Source organism: Orcinus orca, chromosome 15 (assembly GCF_937001465.1).
Source record: "Orcinus orca chromosome 15, mOrcOrc1.1, whole genome shotgun sequence".
Classification (NCBI taxonomy): Eukaryota; Metazoa; Chordata; class Mammalia; order Artiodactyla; family Delphinidae; genus Orcinus; species Orcinus orca.
In genome coordinates this window covers 23,651,818-23,667,721 of record NC_064573.1, presented here as the reverse complement: position 1 = coordinate 23,667,721, position 15,904 = coordinate 23,651,818, and the positions used below count along the sequence as shown (strand labels likewise).

Below are 15,904 nucleotides of genomic sequence, written 5' to 3'. Positions count from 1 at the left end.
TTGTGCCCGGCACTCCCACCCTCTGTATGTCCGCCTCCTTCCTGCCAAGATGCAGCTCACTACCTCAGGCCACCACGGAGCTCCCTCCTGCCTGCCCACATTCTCTACGTAACTTTATTCACACGATCTTCACAAGCACCTACAGGTTGAACACAAATAACACTGTGTTATGGGTTGAGCCATGTCCCCAAAAACATACACCGAAGTCCTAAGCCCTGGTACCTGTGAATGTCACCCAGTTTGGAAATAGGGCCTTTGCAGATATAATCAAGTCAAGATGAGGGCATTAGGATGGTCCCTTGTCTGACGTGACCGGTGTCCTTACAGGAAGGGGAGAAGGCCCCCCCCAACCACCACGTGAACTGAAGATGGAGGCAGAGCTTGGAGTCACGCAGCTGCAGGTCGAGGAATGCCAAGGGCCGCCAGCAGCCCAGACACTCAAAGAGAGGCATGGAGCAGATCCTCCCCAAAAGCCTTTAGGAGAGCATGGCCCTGTTGACACCTTAACTGTTGGCTCCTGGTCTCCAGAACTATGAGAGGATAAAGTTATATTGTTTTAAGCCATCTAGTTCGTGGTGCTTTGTTTCAGTAGTCCTAGGAAACCAGCACCGTTAGACTTGTGTGCGTATTAGGAAGGTTAACATATAATAATGATGTACTTATTATGAGGTTTAAGAGCCCCTCTTCGGTTTTCTTTGGGTGGCTGGGGGGAAGTGTGTGTGTGCACATGTGTACTGTTTTCCCAACTAAGTCACTCTAGGCGCCTTGTGGAGAAGCCTGCTTCCCCTGCGTGGCTCTACAATAGGCAGTGTGACAGCGGGCCCGCCACGGAGCACCACGAATGCTGTCTGGCTTCACAGCTCCACAGCGGGTGGGTGTGGACAGCAACAACGGGAGCACCAGCCTGTTAGGACTCAGCTGGGCCGATGACCCCTCTCACTGTTCGGCAGCCACTGGACTTGACCTTGACCTGTCCAATGAGAAGGGGTAGAAACACCTTCACAAATGGTTCACTGCTAGGCGTGATTTCAAGTAGTGAGTGATAGCCCCTGAATAAGATGGGTTTCTGGAGCTAAAACCTGACAGTGCTTAATCAGATATCCACAGTGCTAGCAACCTGAAGTCCAGCTGTGGCTGGATTAGGTGGGTCCCAGGCTTGGAGACTGGGGCTGGATCTGAGCAGCCCTTTCCAAGTCAAGGCCTGCGACACTGGCTGCACTGTTTCCAGCCTGCAACCTGGGAAAGCGACGCTCCAGGCTACCAGTCTCTGCGTCGTCTCCCACTATCCCCAGTGGTAGGGGATGTGACTGCTCAGGGCCAGCTCATGACCCGCCGGCCTGGGGAGAGGCCTGCACCTGTGTTCTACGTGGCATGGGCTTGCCGCACGACCATGGATTATTGTTAAGTGCATTAGGTTCTTGGAAAATGGAGACCATCTATCCAAATCTGAGGAGCTGTACTAGGGTGGACCAGCAGTTATGTTTCTAAGTGGACAGCCCACTGGAATCCCCCTGATAGCCATGGTGACTTTGCCAGGCCCGGGGAAAGGGAGCCAGCTGGATGGGAAGTCAAACACACGGATGGGCTGTCCCAGAGGCCCCACCTCATGGCAGGCTTGGTGCCTCCCTCACTGACAGGCTCCCTACGGACCTCCCTGTCATCCCTCATCCAGAGCCTGGCCTCTCTCTATAGCCAAGACCTGGGCCATATCACTCCAGACCAAAGACCTAGGTGGCTCAGAGTTTCTCTTGGGACCCAGGGCAGATCCAAGAACAGGATCTCTGAAAGCTCAGTTCCAGGGTTTCTGCAGAGGGATTCCATACTCTGCCTTTCTTACCAAACTCTGGCAGGAACAACGTCATTCTTCCTGAACAGAGATCTTCAATGCACGTTACAGGGCTGTGAGCCAAGCCTGCGGTTCTAACTTTTGCTCAGTGATTATTTTTTAGTGAAAGATATACCCCTTTTTATCTGGTTTCGAGACAAGCAGAAGTCCTAAAGCCAAGATTCCAAAATTATTTGGCATTTCTGCAGCGGGGAGCCTGGCGAGTGAGCCTTCAGGGACAGCTGGGCGGCCAGGAACTTTCACGTCAGGCATTGTCTGACGTCTGTGCAGCTTTTCATCTATTTGATTTGTGCTGGCCTGTCAGGGCAGATTCTCTTCTAATTAAATGAGTCATTTATAAACCTAATCCTTTCACCCTCCATTCTGAATCTAATCCACCTGAAAGATTTAAATCCATCAGCAAGATTTACCTCCCCACTTACTGCTCAGGAAAAACCCCAAGAATTTACCAGTAATACCGATCAACATCTGTATCACATTTGATTGGAAAGGGAAGTCGGGTGTTACAAAGGAGAAAGTGTGTAGGGGTGGGGTGGGGGTAGGGCTGAGGATGCAGGGAGGGGGTCGAACCCCGCAAGGGGCAACTCAAGCCTGAGAACAGACCCAAGGCCTTTCACAAACCCACAGTGAGGTCAGCTAATGATGTGATCCATGTCTGAAACGGCCTCATATCCCATTAGAAGGGGTCCTCATAGCAAGTGGAGGACCACTTGCTCTCTATTCCTACAGCACCCACCTGTTTGTACTCAACCTGGCATTTATTTGAGCGCTACCAATGTGATTTTTTTATTCTTCACCCGTGTTATGTCTGGTCCTCCTGACCTAGATTACACATTCCTCGAATTTATAATCTAGTCAATGGGGGGATTTCTCTTCTGTTTGTATCTCCCTCATTTAATAATCACTTTGAACACCTACTGTGAGTCCGGCCCCAGCACAGTGCTGAGCGCAGCATAGGTGCCCAGTGGGTCCTTGGGATGGAGTGATACATCTGGGGACACTAAGGTTTCAAAAAATATCTTTTCAAGACCCAAGATACTGATGATAATTTAGATTGAGGCGAGGCTGCAGTCCTGCGTGACTGCAAACTTGGTCTGCCCCTGACCCAATGGGACTAAACTCAAGTCCACACCAGATTCCAGGTACAAACAGGCATCGATTTTCTCTAAGATTTGACTTTCGCCTATATAGTCGACCCTTGGATCACATGGGTTTGAACTGCACAGGTCCACTTATTCGTGCATTTTTTTCAATAGTAAACACTACAGCACTACACAATCTGTGATTGGTTGAATCCTCAGATGCAGAACCAGGGCCGACTATACGTCACAGGTGAGCTTTCAACTGTGCAGAGGGTTGGGCGTCCCTAGCCCGAGCTGTTCGAAGGTCAACTGTGTTTATACTCTAATTACGCCCTGGTTCTCTTTGCAAGTGGGTGACAATGACACAGGCTCCCTGCTGGCCTCACCACTGGAAATCCTTTACCCTGAAGGTACTGGGGAAGCTGACTCCTATCCGACTGGTGTGGTGTGGGCACTTGCAGAGAAGATTCAATACGCCATCAAGACAAGATGATGCTCTTCCCTGAAACCCAGCCCCAGCACGACCTCTCGTGGTCACACCTGACCCCGTGAGCCCTGGCAGGAGTGAGCTGGGTCATTCTGACGCCAGCACCCTCAGGGTGCGGCCCTGCGGGCTCGCAGCTCCTTCACGCACCGGGATTTTCTTGCTGTCCTGCTGTTCTTTCTTCTCCAGTTGCACCTGCAGTTTCTTCCTCTCCTGCTCAAGCTCTCGCACCCTCTTCTGCAGCTTCAGGAAGACTGTCAGGTCCATGGCCGCCTTCTCCAGGCCAATTTCCTTCCGAGGAAGACAGGGAGTAGGAAGAAGAGGTTTTAATAGCACAGATGCCTTAGGAGTGCACGGCACCCCCCGGGTCAGCTGTCTCCGTCGGCCGTCTGTCCTCCCTCTCCCTCCCAAACATCAACCCACGCCTCTGAGACAAAGTCAATGCCAACCAACTATCATTCTCATATTAAAGTTGGTGCTCCAGGCTCATTTTCTGTCTACGTAACATCTGAGTCTCAGCCACTTATATTCCTCCTGTGTGAGCCACCCAAGATGACCAATCATACACTCTAGGAACAAATGGATAAGGACACAGCCTTTTTATTTGGAAGTTAAAAAAGAGCTCATTTCTGGAAAATGGTCTCACACAGAGAAGTTGTAAAACTCAGGATATAATGCTTCCTGATGAAGGATCAACGTGCTTACTAATCACTGTTAAACGTGCTGTCGAATACCACTGACTGCACCTTGAATCAAAATCAATGCTTGTTCCGCCAGGGAACCCGTTTATCCAACAGATCCTGCAGCATCAATTTCCCAGTAGATTTCTTCCTTCAGATTCATGCCTGGGTCTGTCCTCCAGGGTCTGTCACGTGTGGGTGTGCATGGACAAATGCGTATCGGCACAAGCATATCCACATGGATCTTAAAAGTACATGTTTGCACATAAGGGACAACATAATGTGGTTCAGCCAGCACTTAATGAATGCTGCTCTGGCCAATCCCAAGAACCAGCCTCAGCTTCCCGGAAGACCATAAGTCCACTGATGGAAGTGCTTATGCCTGCAGGTAAACCGTCACATATACAAACACCTGGGTGGTGCATCTGGAGTTCAGGCTGACCAAAGCCTCTGGGACCCAGACTCAGGAGACTGCAAAGCAAGACCAAGGGCCTTAAGCCAGCATTTGTTAAATGCTTACTAAGTACATACAGCAGGCAGCAAACCACAGCAAACTGTGCAGCAGACAGACCTTTACCTGGAGGACCTCCTTTTCTATCCTTCCACCCTTTATTCCATCACTCGCCATCTCTCACCATCCTTCACTTTCCTTTACAGCACTTAACGGTACTCGCAATTGTATTATAAGCTTCTTCCGTCAACTGATTAGTGTCTAACTCTCCATCAGACAAGCTCCATGAGGGCAGGGACCTTCTCTGGCTCGATCACCTGTTTCTCCAGTACCCTCCAGCAGCGCCTGGCACAAGGATGCGATCAAAGCACATTTGTTTTTATAACCGTCCCTCTTCCACATCTATCTTCATGTGCTTCATACGGTTTTACGTGCTTGTGATTTTCTGCTTTTCCAATGCCAGAGGAAAAACTGTGTGTCTATGTACCTTTAATAAAATTACACACAGACTATAAAGACCGCTGTGTGACTCTAAGAGGCTATTACCGACAAAGATACATTTCGTTCAGCAAATATCTGTTGTTTCAAATATTTGTTGCTGTCCTCTGAGTTTTAGCCAGCTTTCGAAGTCAGGAAGGGAAATTTTCTTGTTGATATTACTATATGTGCTGTGATACTAAATGGGGATGATAAATTATATCTCTTTTAATGACTCAGCTGTTCCAGCTATCTCACCTCTCTGCAACAGGTCCTCAGTTTTGCAAGAGGAATCAGGGATCTTCCTTTATGGAGAGTGGGAACAATAATGTATTGCCTTGCACAGTAAATATTAACTCCAGAGAACCGTCTATAAGTCCGCTGCAGTTCGAGTGACCCTGCTGTCAGGAATGAGCCCGGGGAACTGTGGTCCCAGAAACAGAACAGCGCTGGTGGGAGAAGCTCCACACAGGTCACAGACCCTCCCACTGGAGCACAGACAAAGAGCCAAGAGCCTGTCTTACTCACCTCCACCTGTTGGAGGGCATCTTCTGCGTCTCCGACCTCAGATGTCGAGATGGAGGGGTAATTAGAGTCAGATTCTAAGCTACTCTGGTTTGATGGGTTCCGCCTGTGGCCTGGGGTTTGCTGTTTAGGGAGAAACATGTGAAAACACATAATGAACTAATGTTAACAAGAACCATTATTTTTCAAATAACAGTAGATTCTAGAATTGGACTTTTGCCTCCTTTGTCAACAAGAATAGGTACCACTGTTTCTTGGAACAACGGCTAAGCAACAAAATGACACTTGGAAGAGAACACAGCTCTACAGCGGGTCTGTGCTCCCTGTAAATGAAATGTAAACCCCTAACATTGGGCCAATTTCTCTGAAAAGTCCTGGGGAAAAGACCCTTAACCCCCAAACAGCCTGAAGTACATAGACAGTCCTGTCACCGCCTCCCTCTTGAAGAGAACACTGCACACCGGCCCCTCAAGGCCCCTACTTCAACCTGTACTCCACCAATTCTGTTTCTGAAAATAGTAAGCATATTAGAAATAGAGCTTATCATCTATACTGTTCACTTAAAAATGACTCTTTTCCCCCCTTGCATCTGATTGGGCGCTGAGAGTAAAAACTGATCTTGGTAGGAAAATTTTAGATTTCTATATATGTTCCTACTCAGTTTCTCTTCCTGGTTCCTATACAATTAACTTATTCAGTCTCGTTTGAATATGCCTTTTTGGAGGGAATAGTTACATGGGGTAAAAGAGAATGACAAATCGTGAAACATGAAAACGTTCCCCTGTATCTGCGTGGCATCGAGGGTTAGGAGAAACCGTCAGACCCTTGCAGGCCCCCCCGCAGCTTGTGCTCCCCACGCCATTCCTGTTTCCACACAGGGATTCTCCCAGAGTAGGAAACAAGAAAGAGAACACATTTACGTGGGTGGAATTCTCCTTCAAGTCCTAACCGAGATCTTCATAAGACCCCAAAGTTGGGAAAGGAGCTGCCCTTGGGAAGGACTCACTGCCCAGCTACTTGCTTGTGTGAGATCTACCCGTGGGAGGGGTGAGAACTAACACGGGGAGGCGACACTGTTCGTGCAGCACCGATCACCGGGCATCGCTGTGCCAGACGGCACTGCAGGGGCAGCGGCGCGAGAACAAGGGCTGCGAAGCCGGTGGGCGGGAGGACTGCCCTCCTTGCCTTTATGATGGTCATCTCGTCCCGGAGGTTGTCGTATCTCTGCTCCAGCCGGGAATATTCCTTCACGAGGTTCTGGTACCGGGAGCGTTCCTCCTCCAGCTCCTTCTTCATCAGGAGGTTTTCCTCGACGGAGGTCTGGGCAAGTTCATCTGGAAAGCAAGTGCACAGAGCTGCACGTCTGCTTGGCATGGCTTCCCCTCGAGCGTGACCGCTCGTGTCTGCCGACTAAACTCTTGTTAAAAGGCTGCCCACAACAAGCTCACGACACAGATACTTGGCGAGTTTATTCAGCGACCTCACCCTCTGCAGAGCCCAGGGAGGTGTGCTCCCAAGGCTCGGCTGCAGTCTTCGGAGCGGGGGTGGGGGGGGGTGGGGGGGTGGGGGGCGGGGGCGGGTGGGGAAGCCCACCCTGCCCCTAGGGGCTGGGGAGAGAAGCCGGCTGCACGCACGACAACTCGCTCGGCTAACATGCCAGACTCTCTCTTACAACAACTGTCATAGCAACCGCTGGCAGCAATGCTGGAAGAACCCAGGTTCTGTTCCAGAGTTTCTTCCTTATTCCTGGTCTTTCAGGTTCTTGTGCAGAGAGATTAAAGGAGATGCGAGGAGATATGGCCGCAGGTTAGGTGGGGAGAAGGAGGGAAGGCAAAAAGGTAACATGGGTGGGCTTTTCTCCCACCAAAACTTCTGATTCGTATCAGTGGAAAGAAACAATTTTTAAAGGGAAATTTAAAACAGTTAAAGACCATGCTGGGTGAGCCTGTGCGCTCAGGTGATTAAAACTCCTGAAACCAAATGTCGCGGGATCTTAAAGATCACCCTTCTTTTTCATCTCTCTCCTGATGAAACCCTTTCCCCACTGCAGCATCCGGACTAACTACACGCTTCGTAGAAATCTTTGGGGGAAAATTCGTGTGGAAAAGAACTTAAAATCCAAAATGAAAAGTCCTGCCCTCTGGTACCTACCTTTAGATTGGCACAGGATTTGGTTGTTAAGCTGTGCCTTCTCATCTTTCAGGAGGGCATTTTCTTGCTCCAGGTCTGCAACTCGCTGAAAGAGAGAGCAGGGGGAAGAATATTTGCCTGGGAAGCCGGGCAGAGGAAAGGCTCCTTTTGTGAGGTCTGAACTTCAGCTGGTTAAGTTTAAATGCTCTTTTTACTAAAGAAAATTGAATCGGCCAAAGCTGCTTTCATTTGGGGATTAAAATTGTACACTGAAAGAAAAATCCCATTAGAACAAGGCAGATGGGTTTACCACTGTTTGTGGTTTTGCAATGCCCACAGAAACCTCATGAAAAGTCTACGCCAAGGTCATATGCTGTGTTCAGGATCTTACAGTGATAACTGGCCTTCTTGTATTTAGTTCCGTGTCCTGGTAAATTCTGAGCTCTCATGTTTGAGTCTCAGGAAAGCCTAAAGCTCACAATGAAGAATTACCCCTGGTCTTCACCCGCCCCTGCCCATGTGTGTCTCACTGGACCCGCACAGCTCAGATGCTGGGGAAGGGAAGGAGCCTTGCTATTGACTTTCAACTAGAGGATGTGAATTATGTTCAGTGAAGCTGCTGTTTTCCTAAGCACAGTACCCTGTGCTAGGTGTGGCAAAAGACAAAAAAAAGAGTGTAAGACAGGCTCCCAGGTTTTGGTCTGAGTGATAAGCATAAACAACCTCGCTCCCTTTGGTTGAAGAAATCGGTTCTGGCTCTTTGGTACATTTTATGACCTACTGGGGAGAGGCTTCTTCCCAGCCTGTGGAGAAAGAGCCTCAAAATGCCATCCTCAGTACAATAACAGAACACGTGATGACCAGCCTGTTCAGAGTAGCTGAGACTAGATGGTGACCTACCAGAATTGCTACCTAGGAGACTGTGGCATGGAATCCAGGGGGAGAGAGGATCACACAGGTCCCAGAGGACCCACCTGCACTCCCTTGAAATGCTGCTAGACCCCGTGGCAGGAAAAGCAAGAAAGGAGGCCCCAGGGATGCTGGCTAAAGGGCAGAAGCCTTGGAGAGGTTTGAATTCCAACTAGTTATGTTTCAATGCCATCTTCCCTTCCTCCTGGCTTTAAAGAGGTGGGTTAAGAGAACTGCTCCCCCCAACCCCCAGCATCACGTAGAAGGGTCAGGAGAGAACTGCAACGAGGCTGGAGTCCAGGACTGAGGTCTGCTGTTCTCCCCTCCGGAATTCAGACGGCAGTGGCTCCACTTAGGTGCCTTGGCCCCTCTGGGGAGCTGCTGATAGGCGGCGTGCTCTCTAAGGATCCTTACAGAGAAGAGCAGACACACAGTACTGGCAGAGGCTTGCAAAAGGTCCAAGCCGTTTGTTAACCCTCCATTAACATGACCCAACTCCTTCAAACTTCAAGGAGGTTTCAATCTCCTTCAAAACGTGGCTCAAAACTACCTTCCAGGACACTGTCCCATCCTGGCAACGGGACACTGCAGCTCCTTTGCAATCTCAGTTGAGATGGACTCAGTTTCCCTCGTCAGCTCATCTGCGGATGTGCTGCTGAGAGTTACAGGAATGAGGCTGACTAGTGAGGGCAATGCTGACACTACTCTAGGTCGAGAACCGCTGGCATTACGTCTTTATGTTCAGCAGACCCGTTCCCACCAAGTAGATTATTACCCCCTTCATGGTCAGGAGCTCTCTCTATGGAGGATCAGGCAAAGGACCATGCTCTGCCCCCCCACAGGATATCAAATGAGATAAGGCTGGTAAATATGTATACACTCATGTGACTAATTATACCAAACTGTTATCTTCGTCGACAATTTATTTTTTATTATAATGAACACAACTGATGTTTCGTGTCCACAGAGAGCAAACCTGACTTGGTGGTGAGTGAGGGCAAAGTATAAAAGAAAAAGCATCGGGATGGACGCTGTTTTATCCTCAAAGGCTCCCACTTGCGAAGCCTAGTTCTGGCCCAGGGGGTGACACAGGGCAAGGCTGTCACTCATCCATCACACACTTCCTGATGCGCTTCTCTGTACCAGGAGCCCTGCCAGGGGCTAGGGGATGCAAATGAACAAGACTCAAGGTAGCTGCCCACAGAGAGGGCCCAGCCTAGCAGGGCTGAGGAACAGGTGGGTAACAGTGAGAAAACAGGTAAGGGCCATAGCAGGTTTCCGTAAAGCAGGGTTTCTCAGCCTTGGTGCTACGGCCCTGCCCCCTGGCAGACATGCGCCTGCTCAGCCTGGACCAGAGGCCTCAGCAGGACCCAGGGGCCACGTTCCAGGCTGTCACATCATCAGCACCCGGCCCGACGCGGGCACCTAACGCTTGTTGAACGAACGAATTGCCCTGCAGATCCAGTTAAGGAGCCCAAGCTTTCCTCATGCAAAAATCAGGACTCCTTTAAAGGGTTTTTGGTTTTTTTAAATGTCTTTATCGTTGACTGAAACATCTAGAAGACATGAGCTTGTTTAATCAAATAATTCAATTCGGCTCAGGAGGCCAGGAAAAAGCACTCTTTAAATTCATCTAATTTGCTGTTATTGGACGCAGTTCACCACCCAATGACCTCACGTGTGCCTTTAAATTAGCTTGGCAAATACTCAAAATAGCTTTCCCTTTTCTAGGTGTACAAGTAAAGTCAAACTGAAAACGACCAACAGAAGAAACCGCGTGGTGTGAACCTCTGCAACAAAAAGCCCACCCAGGGTGCAGCCAGAGTGAAGCTCCACCTGGTGCCACAGTCAGGAGGGCAGGACTCCAGTCCCCCTCGGAGAAGCAAGACTGCAACCCCTGAACCAGTGGACCAGGGTGAGTGGCTGCTCAGATCAGGCTGTGAGGTAACCAGACCCTCCTTGGAACTAGGCCTTCCATTCCCTAAACCACCTTCTGTATACACGGGCAGCCCACAGAGCAGGTGGGCACCTGAGATGGCTTCCAGGATCACTCAGTGCTCATGACTGTCCTCTGAGCATCCTACAGGCCGGCAATGTCCCTCTGAAGTGGAGCGTGTCGTCTGCCCAGTAGAGGGCGCATGCCACCACCACGAGGCTGGACCTGAAACCTCCATTCCTCCGAATGCAGGCGAAGATCATGAAGCTTCATCGCAACCACCTGTGATCTAAAATCTCGGCCAAGACTCCAGCTGGCGGGGCAGCCACGGTTGCGAGCGTGTACCCACTAAAAGCTGTTGTGCGGGCGCCTCATTTCTTTCCTCCGTCTCCCTCCAAGGCTTTGATTCCAAAAGACAGGCCTCTGATGAACTCAGCTGTGTTATTCTAAGCCATTCATCAAAGTGGCATTGGGGAGCTTTGCTTTTCTTCCTGCCTGAGCAGTTCTGGAGGTAGGCGCACAGCAGGAGGGATGGGCCCCATCTCAGCTCCACATCCCAGGCGGGGGCAGAGAGCGCTCCCCCAATCACACTTCCCCAGGTGCTGGCCATCCCCAGTCTCCCCAACCAGCTAGCATATGGAGAGTTTGTTGGCCGCCGTTGTGGTGGGTGACAAACTTCTGCAGCCAAATGGCCTTGCTTTTGTTGTCAGGGACGCAGGCTGCAGGGGGAGACGCTAACACAGAGTCAGGCAGGTGTGTCCTCTCCGGTGATAAATAGCTCCCTCGCCAGCTGTGGCGGCTCATTAAACATCATTCAGCAGCTCCTTTTTTTTTTTTTTTTTTTTGGTGGAGGGGTCTTTTAACTCTTGCAAGGCAATATTTTTGGGAGTGTTTCTTACCTCTAAAAGGTGATTGGGGACAGATCATCAGAACCAACACTGGTGTAAATCAGGCTAGTTTAGTCCCTGGTCAGTTAAATGAAACAAATGCCTCAGCTAAGTAACTGCCTTTACTAGTGATAATGTTTGGGGATACAATGTAGCTCTGGGCTTTTGGTTTTGTTTTGACTTAGTTTTTTCAAGTTGGGTTCTTGCACTGTAAAAAGAGCCAAATGCAAGTCTTCTAGTAGAAAACCACAGCTGGCTGTGGCCCTGAGCAGACCGGGTCCAGCTCGTAACCACTAGGCCACCCTGCATCCTGACAGGTCAGAAGGCTGACACATGAAGGACAGCGATGTCGAAGCCTGGAGCAGGCCTCAAACGCCTGGTTCCGACAGCAGAGTTCCAGGAAGGCGTTCGGGGCGGGAGGGATCTGGTGTGTGCTGCAGGGACCAAGTGCACCAGACAGACTTGCTCATCTCTCTGGAGGGTTCACGGCCAATGTTGCCTTCAAGGTCAGAAGATCCTTCCTGATGTGATCTCACCACCTTCCTACCTTTCTCCTTGCTCTGTCCGCCTCAGCCCGATGGCCTCCTTGTTGGTCCTTGAACCCACCCAGCCTACTCCCACCGCAGGGCTGACGCACCTGCTGTGACATTTGTCACCTGTTCCCTAGAAGTCCCCATGGCTCACTCCTCACTTCACTCAGGTATCTTCTCAGCGGGAGTCTGAATGAAACACACCTGCCCTGGCCCCAAAGGTTCCCCTCTATCCCTTTACTCTGCTTTATTTCTCTTTATTGCACATGAGGGATAATTTGTATTTGATTCCCATCTGTATACTCTCCAATAACCCCCAAATATTTACACTCCCTAAGAATGAGAAGGACTTTTTTTTTTTTTTTTGCGGTACGCGGGCCTCTCACTGTTGTGGCCTCTCCCATTGCGGAGCACAGGCTCCGGACACGCAGGCTCAGCGGCCATGGCTCACGGGCCCAGCCGCCCCGTGGCATGTGGGATCCTCCCAGATCGGGGCACGAACTCGTGTCCCCTGCATCGGCAGGCGGACTCTCAACCACGGCGCCACCAGGGAAGCCCAAGAGAAGGACCTTTAAAATTGCTTACTTTTGCACCAGTGTGCAGAACAGTGCCTAACAAATACACTCAATAAATAACTACTGAATTAACGAAGGGCTGTGAGCTTCCATGATTTCTGCGGTGAGATAACGTCCTTCCATGAGACGCATGGGGTCCTCTTTCTAACAACCATCAGCCTCCTTATGAACCATGAAGCCCGCTGACAGCACAACTCTGAGTCTTAATGGGCCAAAGAAGTCCTGTTCTGTATCACTGGAGGGGGGAAAGACTCAAAACATTCCACTGTGAGAACCCCCCTACCCCCAAAGGCAGATCTTTTTACTTCTATTTGGAAAAACACAAAACCTTTACATTGGAACTATCCAAGGTAACTATCCGCTGGTGGTTCAGTGGCCGATGACACAATACAACACAGAACCCCAACTGCACCAGCCTGAACGCTCGAGGCCTGCGGGGCTCACAGGGGTCAAGGACCCTCGCTCAGAGCCAGGGACCTAGCTGTGGGCCGCTCTTTCTTACCCACCCACAGCCCTGCTCTGAGCCAGACCGTGCTGGCCTCACCAGCAGAGCAGATTCTGGATAATGAGCCATTGCCTCTGTGTCAAGGGCAGCCCTGGGACTCACGTCTCTTTCATCAGGGATAGGAAACAGCACAGCTGCACAAGTCCGTCAGCGCAGGGATCACTGATAGCTTTAAGAAGGAACAAAATACACATCCCACAGCTAAAAGGAAAGGAGGCTCCAGGCCGAGGTGCGGACCACTCTGGGGAGAGGCCCCAACAAAGACACCTTTAATAGAACGACTGTCAGCTAACTTCTGCAGCTGATGGGGGTGGGTCATGCCCAGGCTCTGCCCCCAGGGAGGCCTGGCCTCCCACAGTCCAAGGCAGCATGGCCACGTGGCCTGACAATGAGAATGCCGTCAGAAGCGGGGAGCCCCGAGTTTACCGGGTTGCCAGTTCCAATACAACATTTGCTGACAGAAATATCAAATCCATTAATTACACACCTACCAGCAGGCAGCTCCCTCCCTGCTTCGCCCACCTCATCGATCTTGTTCAGCAAGGAGCAGGCTGCTGGACAAGCCCGAGAAGAAACCAACTGTCTGATTATTCAGCGTTTGTTAAGCCTGGACGTGGTACCTTTGATAAATATTAAACCCAGACTCGGCAGAGAAGAACCAGAGGGGGAAAAAGCCAGCCCCTACCTGCCCTACCCCACAGCCACCAGAATAAACGTTTGGAAGACCTTAAAGAAAGAGAAAAATTTGCTTCCACTTTTTCTCCTCCTGGAAAAAGATGGACATCGCACTTAATCATTTCACGCCAGTTTCTTAAGTTACCAGCTTGGGACTTGCTCATATTTGGAGTCAGGGAAGGTGCTTTCCTCGTTCTGCCTCTGTGCCTGCTATTCCCTTTTAGGCAGTGTCCTTGAATTTTTCTTTTTTCTTGCCAGGACCAAGCTCTCATTGTATTGATATTTAAGACCCAGGTCCAGACTTCAATAGTAACAATTTTTCCAAAGGAGAGGAGGAGGCAGCCCACTTCCTTATTTGGCTCATGGGATATTATAAACACTTAGGCTCCCTGGACGGAGACGTGGATACTTTAAAAGTACTCTGAGTCCCCAAATCACAGTGCCCCAGGGGAGGCAGAGAAGGAGCCTAGGGAGTCCATGAGTCAAGTGCCCTCTGTGGAGGCGGAGACCGCAGACCCCGGTTTTGTGATCTGCTGGGTTAACAGACTTCCCAGCGTCTCATGTAACCAGCACCCACGTGCAGGGAACCTGCTTTTCTTTTTCTCCCAGGGTCACCAATCTCAAGAGTTTCCAGTTCTGATCTTGGCCTCTTCTCTCTGCCTGTGGATTTCACCATCTTGTCTCTTATTCCCATACAGGGGTTCCTGTCTATCTGTTAGCAAGGATCCATAAACAACAAGTTAGGAATTCCACACTTTATAGGTCACAGGCTTGTAGCTACATTGTAACGGGGGTTTCCTTAAGCATGTGCTTTACCCCGAAGAATGAAGTCCACTCCAGGCGTGGTGGGTGAGCTGGCAGGTTTATCTGGGCAACAGGCTGCAGGGTGGCCTCTTTTGTGCCAGGCTGCCTGCACCAGTAAGTCCTATGTCTCAATTTCCTCGTCACCTAATCCCCGTGTGGATCCCCCTTCTGACTCTGGGAAACCCCCTGGGATCTGGGGAAAGCAGTGGCTGACGGTGGGGAAGTTCTGCCCAGGACAGGAAGTGACGTAGGCAAGCCCAGCAGGAGCTGGGTCCGCAGGTGGATGGCAGCCCCCCTATTTCCCGGTTGTGCCCGAGGGCTCAGCCCAGGAGAAGGTAACTGGGCACAGGAAGAGAGAGGCACTACAGAGCAGGGTTGAGGGAGGTTCTTTTTCCTTCTAGAAACCATCAAATACCATCTCATGGAGCTGACTAGCTGCAAGTAGAAGGGGCCTAAAAAATGATCTAAACCAACCTTTCTTCTTCTTTTCTTTTCTTTTTTTTTAAACAGATGAGGGAACTAAGGCCAGTGAGACTTCCTGCATGCACTTGGTAATGGCAATGCAGGGATGAGAATCTGGAAACTCCTGTGTCTACCTCAGGATGCTTTCTGTGGCAGCATTCAGCTTGCCCCAATTTTTAAACACTGAAAATTGTTATTTCAATGTTAGGAACACTGAGTCCTTCCCTCTTAGATTCTTAACCCATCGTGACTCTCCAGTGATGGACAGGAACTAAATGAGTGGGCAGTGGGCCATCTTCCCTGTGGCCTGTGGGTTGCCATAAAGATGGGGGAGAGAAGCAGCGTCCTGAGACCGTGGAAGGCTCCGCAGGGGCACGTGGGACTTCCCTGGTTTGAACAGCTATCTTGGCAGTGGAGAAGGGAATCTCTGTATCCTGACATTTGAGATGGGAGAGTGGGGTCCAATCCCGTTTTATGGGGTGGAAAGTAAACCTACAGAGCACACCAACCAGAGGAGATTAGTCAACACTTAAACTTAAGGCAAATTCCCCAAAGCACTATGATTATGGGTAGGGATGCCTAGAGGTTGCCCCTAGTCCCTGCAGGCAACGTTATGAAGAAAGGCCACTACCTCTGTACCGTCTCTCCTGCCAACAGGAACTCGGACTGCAGAGCGGACTCAGTGGCTAGTTCTAGACTATAAGGAACATGCCCAAAGGCACATGTGTGTAACCTTTCAGGGGATGCCATCATGTCCAGGTAATGGCAGAAACTCAATCAGCACTTGCCAGGCGAATGGACACGTGCTTGTGTGGGTTCCCCCAAAGCAGTGGCACTTTACATCTAAACGCAGAGGGATGGTCAGTCTTGGGCACAAGCCCCAGTAAAGTCCATGGCAGTGTAACAGCTGGAAGAAGAAACCACTTCGGAGGGGTGCTCTGTTAGC

At 50.4% G+C, this 15,904-nt stretch overlaps 1 protein-coding gene across 4 annotated transcripts in view; it reads right to left on the bottom strand.

The window, feature by feature from the left end:
• Positions 1-15,904, bottom strand: part of MYO5B (myosin VB) — a 387,779-nt gene that overhangs the window by 40,780 nt on the left and 331,095 nt on the right. For all 4 annotated transcript variants that reach the window (XM_033421389.2, XM_033421388.2, XM_049697846.1 and 1 more), the window contains 4 exons: positions 7,697-7,781; positions 6,731-6,879; positions 5,549-5,668; positions 3,563-3,703 (listed from right to left, as the gene is read on the bottom strand). In XM_033421389.2, coding sequence (XP_033277280.1) covers positions 3,563-3,703; positions 5,549-5,668; positions 6,731-6,879; positions 7,697-7,781 — 495 coding nt within the window. The remainder of the gene's footprint in view (positions 1-3,562; positions 3,704-5,548; positions 5,669-6,730; positions 6,880-7,696; positions 7,782-15,904) is intronic.